The sequence below is a fragment of the Sapajus apella genome, unplaced genomic scaffold (genome assembly GCF_009761245.1).
Source record: "Sapajus apella isolate SASKATOON/1434 unplaced genomic scaffold, GSC_monkey_1.0 scaffold23, whole genome shotgun sequence".
Classification (NCBI taxonomy): Eukaryota; Metazoa; Chordata; class Mammalia; order Primates; family Cebidae; genus Sapajus; species Sapajus apella.
In genome coordinates this window covers 3,735,950-3,743,304 of record NW_022436963.1, presented here as the reverse complement: position 1 = coordinate 3,743,304, position 7,355 = coordinate 3,735,950, and the positions used below count along the sequence as shown (strand labels likewise).

The window sequence follows — 7,355 nt, the reverse complement described above, 5'->3', positions numbered from 1 at the left end:
CCATGCCTGGCCTCTATATTTGATAATGTAGATTTCAGGATAGAGCTGGGAGCCCTGATGACCAGTGTGTGGAGAGATCAGGGTCTGTCCGCAGGTGGATCTCCTCCACACTCTGTGGAGCTATGAGGCGCATCAGGCCTGGAACCCCGTGAGGGGCCCTCTCCCAGGCTGGCAACTGACAAAGTAGACCGTCACCACAGCCAAACCTGCCCTTTGAGGAACAGGGGAGAAATATGCAGGCTGACAGGTCGGAGCCTGCATTTTCTGGGCTGGGACCCAGTTTGGCCAGCCCAGGCCAGCTTGAGATCCGCTCGGCCACTCAGGGCTTCTGGAGGGGAGGGCAGGAGCTGGCAGCAGACAGCTATCTTGATCGGCTGATCAAGGGCAGCCCTTGGGGGATTGCTTTTGCCTCACTCCCCAGGACATAGCTGTGAGGGAAGTCTAGGCTGCATCCTCTTTCTGACTTGGGTACAGGGGCTCCTGTGGTGGCCTGGAGTTCCCTGATACCTGCTCATCTTGAAGAAGGAGGGTCTCTGACCTACCAATTGGAAGCCCTGTGCCCCATGTGTGCTCTGACCCAACCTGTTCTTTCTTGGCTACCTGCAGAGAAAAGAACATAATAGTCCTTTCCACAAGGCTGGAGTCTAGGGGAGTCCCCTTCTGAGTGGCTCTGAGACTATTCTGGCCGCAATCAGGGGCAGGAACAGGAAGCTGGAAACTGAGTCCTGTTCAGGGAACCATATTTTGCTTGTGGGAGGTAAACCTGCCTCTCTTGGGATTTCCAGGCCTGCCCCCTGGCAGTTCCCAGTGGACCTTCCATCTCCCCACCCCCCACCCATGCTCGCGGTCCTGATGCTTTTGGGGCTGGAGAAGCAGGAGAGTATTTGGAGAGGAAGCACAGGGGCCGTGGTGGAGGGCTGTTGGGTACGGCTCGAGTGAGTCTGGGGGTCTGTGGCACTTGGCTCTGTGCGGTCTATGGGATCAGAGAGGCTGAGCACCACTATCTCATGTCTTGCAGGAAGTGGTTGGAGCGGTGCCAGGGTGGGGCTGGGTGGGAGGCAGCTCCCACTGCACTGTAGTCAGGAAGGATGCTAGGGGTGGCTCCAGGCCCTCTCCTCCACACAGCGGCCATCCTCGCCCATCAATAGGCTAGGAAAGAGACAGGACTCAGACCAGATTGCTTGGGCCTGCCTGCCAGTTCTGCTATTTGGGTTGTCTTGGGCAGGTGACCTCCCCTTCCGGAACTTCAGCTTGCTCGTTCTATAAAAGGGAATGAGCCATGCTACTGCAGAATGTTGGAGGATTCATATAATATGGGTAGAGGTCTGAAACACCGAGCCGGACCTCAGTTATTATGTGATGGGATTTACGTGTAGGATCTTTAACTGATGTGGCTTCCGTGTTTCTCTCTCCACCCAGAATATGATCCTCCTGGGCCAGGAACCCCTCCCAGGGCACTGACAGGGTTTAGATGCGGTTGTATCAGAGGCACATGAAGCTGGGGCAGCACCTCTCTCTGGGAGCAAGTCCATTGACCTGGTGTCGCCCCCTCGTGTTTGGGAGCAGAAAGTGCTCGTGGTGGTGCACACTTGTAATCCCAGCTACTTGGGAGGCTGAGGCAGGAGAATAGCTTGAACCTGGGAAGCAGAGGTTTTGGTGAGCCAAGATCGCACCACTGCAGTGAGTGCTCCCCAACACAAGGAAGTAGAGGAGTGGGCCAAAGACTCAGGCAACCTGATAGGAGGAAAACTTCAAGGAGAAGAATGTCTGTTCACTAAGATTTCAAATGCAGTTTGCCCTTTTCCCTCTAGGACAACTTATTTAATGCCCTTGGCTTCTAAATACCCTTAGAGAACTTTCATTTCACACTAGAGTTGCTTATAAAAGCCAAACTTTCTTTTCTTTTTTTTTTTTTTTAGACAGAGTCTTGCTCTGTTGCCCAGGCTGGAGTGCAGAAGTGCAATCTTGGCTCACTGCAACCTCCGCCTCCTGGGTTCAAGCGATTCTCCTGCCTCGGCCTCCCAAGTAGCTGGGATTACAAGTGTGCACCACCATGCCTGGCTAATTTATTGTATTTTTAGTAGACAGGGGTTTCATCATATTGGCCAGGCTGGTCTCGATCTCCTGACCTCAAGTGATCCACCTACCTCGACCTCCCAAAGTGCTGGGATTACAGGCGTGAGCCAGGGCGCCCAGCCCAAACTTCCATTTTTAAGCAGTTCACGAATCCCACCTACTTCCCACAGATCACCCAGTCGTTTGTTCTCACAACCCCAAGAAGCAGGGAGGGGCACATGCGCCTGAGGACCTTGCTTCCGCTGGTTATGGGTTTTATGAAGGAAGAGTGGGTCTTCCTAAGCATTTGGGCAGCAACATTACCACAGCTGGAGGAAAACAATCCCATTTGAAGGAGGTGAAGGGGGTCCTGGGCGTGGGAATGTGAGGGACAGTGGAAAGCCCTGAGAGCTCCTGTGAGGCAGCAGAGCTGGGAACGCTGAGTGAGGCTCGTTTCCTGAGCAGGGAGAAACCGAATCATGGTTCTGAGGTGATGTGGTTTCCATCAAGCCCTGTAGCCTGCCTAGATGTATGGTTTTATCTGATGGGACTGTGACTCAGCTGAGCTCTGAGGGTGTGTGCCCAGGCCCACTGCCAGCTTCCTGGGAAGGGATGCCAGCCCAACTCTGTCCAGAGAGGAGAAAACACAGCTGCTGTTTCTAGAGCTATGAGAAGGGAGCAAGGTTAAAGGACTCTGCTCACCTCCAGCTGCTTGGTTTTGCTTCAGCTCTCTCAGTCTTTCTAGTGAACTTGACCTGTTGCCACTGGGTTTCTTTTTTTTTTTTTTTTTTTGAGACGGAGTTTCACTCATGTTACCCAGGCTGGAGTGCAATGGCGCAATCTCGGCTCACCGCAACCTCCGCTTCCTGGGTTCAGGCAATTCTCCTGCCTCAGCCTTCTGAGTAGCTGGGATTACAGGCACGCGCCACCATGCCCAGCTAATGTTTTGTATTTTTTTTTTTTTAGTAGAGACGGGGTTTCACCATGTTGACCAGGATGGTCTCGATCTCTTGACCTCGTGATCCACCCGCCTCGGCCTCCCAAAGTGCTGGGATTACAGGCTTGAGCCACCGCGCCCGGCCAGCCACTGGGTTTCTTTTTCATTCATCCAGTACACATTTGTTTAGCACCCACTATGTATCAGGTACTGTGTTGGACTTTCAGGATACGGAAGTAAGAAGACAGGGCACCTGTCCTCAGGGAGATGACATTACAACAGGGCAAATGGTCAGCAGGGGAAAAGTCATTGTGGGTGGTGACCAGTGCTCTGAAGGGCATCATGGCAGAGGCCAACCAATAGTGAGACTGCAAGACTGTCTGCTTAGCTGGCGTGCTCAGCGACAGTCTCCCTGGGGACCCTTGTCCTGAGTGAAGAGAGGCAGCCACACCATGATCCAGGGGAGAAGCATTCTGGCAGAGAAAGAATGGCTCACACCAGGGCCTGGAATTTGCAGAGAACATGGGTATTTGAGGCCCACAGTGAACAAAGGAGGAAGATGGGGCTGGAGAACTGGATAGGACCTCGATCCTAACTTTGTCAGCCTGTGTGAGGAATTTAGGGTTTTTTGTTTTGTTTTGAGAGGGTCTCACTCTGTCACCCAGGCTGGAGTGCAGTGGTGTGATCTCGGCTCACTACAGCCTCCACCTCCCAGGTTCAAACGATTCTCCTGCCTCAGCATCCCAAGTAGCTGGGATTACAGGTGCACGCCACCACGCCTGGCTACTTTTTTATATTTTTGGTAGAGACAGGGTTTCACCATGTTGGCCAGGCTGTTCTCGAACTCCTGACCTCAAGTGATCCACCTGCTTTGCCCTCCCAAAGTGTTGGGATTATAGGCATGAGCCACCTTGCCTGGCCTACAGTTTTTGAGTCAGGGTCTCACTCTGTCACCCAGGCTGGAGTGCAGAGGTGCAGTCTCAGCTCACTGCAGCCTCAACTGCCTGGGCTCAAGCGATCCCCCGCCTCAGCCTCCTGAGCAGCTGGGACTACAGCAGGTGCACGCCACCATGCCTGGCTAATTTTTAAAATTGTTTGTGGAGACGGGATTTCCCACTGTTGCCCAGGCTGCTCTCACAGACTCCTGGGCTCAAACAATCCTCCTGTCTCAGCCTTCCAAAGTGCTAGGACTACAGGAATCAGCCACCGTGCCCAGCCTGAATTTAGAATTTAATCTGAGTGTGACTGGAAGACCCAGGAACGTTTTCTTCAGGGTAGGTACATAATCTGATTTTATTTTATTTATTTATTTTTGACACAGAGTCTCGCTGTTGCCCAGGCTGGAGGGCAGTGGCACGATCTCAGCTCACTGCAACCTCTGCCTCCCGGGTTCAAACAATTCTCACCTCAGCCTGCTGAGTAGCTGGGATTACAGGTGTGTGACACCACGCCTGGCTAATTTTCATTTTAATAGAGACAGGGTTTCACCATATTGGCCAGACTGGTCTTGCACTCCTGACCTTGTGATCTGCCTGCGTTGGCCCCCACAGTGCTGGGATTACAGGCATGAGCCACCATGCCTGGCCATCTGATTTTATTTTGAAAAGATCTTTCAGGCTGCTGTTGGGGTGAGTTGGGCAGATGCCATACGGTGGCATGACAAGGGTGGTGGCAGTGGACGGGATGAGACATGACTGGCCTGACATGCACTTCAGAGGTGGAATTTACAGGATTTGCTAGTAGTGTGCATGTGAGGGAAAGGGCTGATTTCCACTTGAGAGGTCTGGGTGCCTGGCCAGATATGATAAGGCAAGAAGAGCAGGCAGGGAGGGGTGGCAGGCCTGGGGTGCCCTCCGTGCTTGGGTGGTTGGAGGTACCTGTTTGACACCCAGGCAGAGATGGCAGTGCACAGATGCACCTAAAGCGCAGGGCTGGAAGAGATTCTGTGGGGTGGGGGAGTTGAGTAGTTGAGAGACGAGCCTGGTGAGGCCATCAACATTCACAGGAAGACCCAAATGGACCAAGGACCAGCTCATGAGGTGGGGGGAAAAAATCAGCAGAGGTTAGTGGCACAGTAGCTTTGAAGAGAAGCTTCAAAAAGGCCAAGGAGCCTGGCGCGGTGGCTCACGCCTGTAATCCCAGCACTTTGGGAGGCTGAGGTGGGCAGATCACCTGAGGTCAGGAGTTCGAGATCAGCCTTTATAAAACCCTGTTTTTATAATTAAAAAAAAAAAAAAAAAAGGCCAAGGACAACCACTTCAAATGGCACTGAGATCTGATGAAGACAGAACTGGTCACTGGACTTGGCAAGATAGAGGCAGATACAAGAGATGAACAGCCTTCCTAGAGAACAGGGATGCAAGGATGAGTGGGGAGACTGCTCAGAACAGGGGCTGCACGAGAGGCAGGGGCAGCAAGACGCGGGTCTAGACAGAGAGAGCTTGTTTTTCTTTTTTTTTTTTTTTTGAGACGGAGTTTCACTCTTGTTACCCAGGCTGGAGTGCAATGGCGCGATCTCGGCTCACTGCAACCTCCGCCTCCCGGGTTCAGGCAATTCTCCTGCCTCAGCCTCCTGAGTAGCTGGGATTACAGGCACGTGCCACCATGCCCACCTAATTTTTTCTATTTTTTTAGTAGAGACGGGGTTTCACCATGTTGACCAGGATGGTCTCGATCTCTTGACCTCGTGATCCACCCGCCTCGGCCTCCCAAAGTGCTGGGATTACAGGCTTGAGCCACCGCGCCCGGCAAGAGAGCTTGTTTTTCAGAAGGAGGACAAAGTCTCTGCAGGCCAAGGAGAATGAACCAGCAGAGGGGGAGAAATTCTGCAGTGAAGAGATGGCTGCAGGACTGTGCAAGGAGCAACAGGACCTGAAATCCAAATGGAGAGAGGCAGGGTGAGGAGCACAACCCCCTCCGCTTTTGCTGGATGGGACACAACTACAGGTGCAGGAAGCCAACAGGCTGGAGGACAGGGTGGTGACAGACAAGCCAGTCTTCTCCTGATGCCCAGACTTTCACATGGAAGAACGGGGTCAAGGCAGTAGCTGAAAGGGAAAGTCGGGAGTAGGCAGCTGCTGCAGAACTGCTGGGCAGCACCGACTACCCACTGAATATTTGAAGTGAGAAGTTTAAAGTGAAACCGGCCGCCAAGGTGGTATCACTCTTTGAAAACTGTTCAGTTGCTGGGTGCAGCTGGGTCAGCCACTGGATACTGTAGGCACTAGGAGGTAGTAGGGCTTAAGAAGTGGGAGGTTCTGCCACTCCTGCTCTGAAGCCATTACCAGAGCTCCAGTACTTTATTCAGTTTATTCACTCCTAGAATACAGACAGAACTCAAAGCGATGATGAAAATTATTATTTTTATTTTATTTTAGAGGCAGTCTTACTCTGGCACCCAGGCTGAAGTGCAGTGGAGCAATCAGGGCTCACTGCAACCTCAAGCTCCTGAACTCCAGTGATCCTCTTGCTTCGGCCTCCCAAAGTGTGATTATAGGTGTGAGCCACTGTGTCCAGCCAATGAAAAATTTTATTCAGTAGCCAACAGCAGAAAGAGCCACCACTAATTTATTTTCAGGACTATGTTTTTACTATAGATTAAAATTTAATATAATTTAATTCACATATAAAGACAACTCTGAAGACTATCTGGATATGATAATAGGGCCTAAGTGGAATAACTGAGGTCACGCTCAGGCCTGAGCAGATACCAACTTGCTCAAGCCTGAGAAATAGGACTTCTCTCTTTCACTCATCACTTCAAAATGCAGTGGCCTCCTACAGAAGTTGCACTCAGCTGAGGAATGTGGCTTCAGTTCCAGCCCCACCTGCTTCCATGTGACCAGCAGATTCTCTGAGGAGAAACAGTTAAATATTAAAGGGAGTATATACACAAGAGAAATGAAAACATATGTCCACATAAAAACCTGTACACAAATGTTCACAGCAGCATTATTCAAGAGAAACAACCAAATGCCTATCAATAGGTGGATAAACAAAATGTGGTAAATCTGTACAATGGAAGGTTATTTAAGTGCTAATGAACGCTACAGCATGGATGAGCTTTGCAGACATGATGCTGTGAAGGCGGCAGACACAAAGGAGTACACACGGTATGATTCCACTTAGACACAGGTCCAGAAAAGGCAAATCCACAGAGACAGAAAGACCCATGGTTGACAGGGGCTAGGGATGGGGAAAAGGGGAGTGTCTCCTAATGGGGAGGGGCTTCTCTCTGAGGTGATAGAAATGTTCTAGAGTCAGACAGAAATGATGGTTGCACAACTCTGGGAATGCACTTAAAAATCATGCCCTAGGCCGGGCACGGTGGCTCAAGCCTGTAATCCCAGCACTGTGGGAGGCC

General features: G+C 51.5%; 1 protein-coding gene and 1 long non-coding RNA gene across 3 annotated transcripts in view; both read right to left on the bottom strand.

Annotated features, from left to right (window-relative positions):
• Positions 1-2,122: 2,122 nt before the first annotated feature.
• Positions 2,123-3,673, bottom strand: LOC116559379. Its single transcript, XR_004272437.1, has 2 exons — positions 3,144-3,673; positions 2,123-2,819 (listed from the first exon to the last, which is right to left on the bottom strand). It is a non-coding gene; the product is annotated as an uncharacterized LOC116559379 (long non-coding RNA).
• Positions 3,674-6,558: 2,885 nt separating this feature from the next.
• Positions 6,559-7,355, bottom strand: part of ALAS1 (5'-aminolevulinate synthase 1) — a 16,464-nt gene continuing 15,667 nt past the window's right edge. For both annotated transcript variants that reach the window (XM_032290075.1, XM_032290074.1), the window contains exon 11: positions 6,559-6,845. In XM_032290075.1, coding sequence (XP_032145966.1) covers positions 6,685-6,845 — 161 coding nt within the window. In that variant the 3' untranslated portion in view covers positions 6,559-6,684. The remainder of the gene's footprint in view (positions 6,846-7,355) is intronic.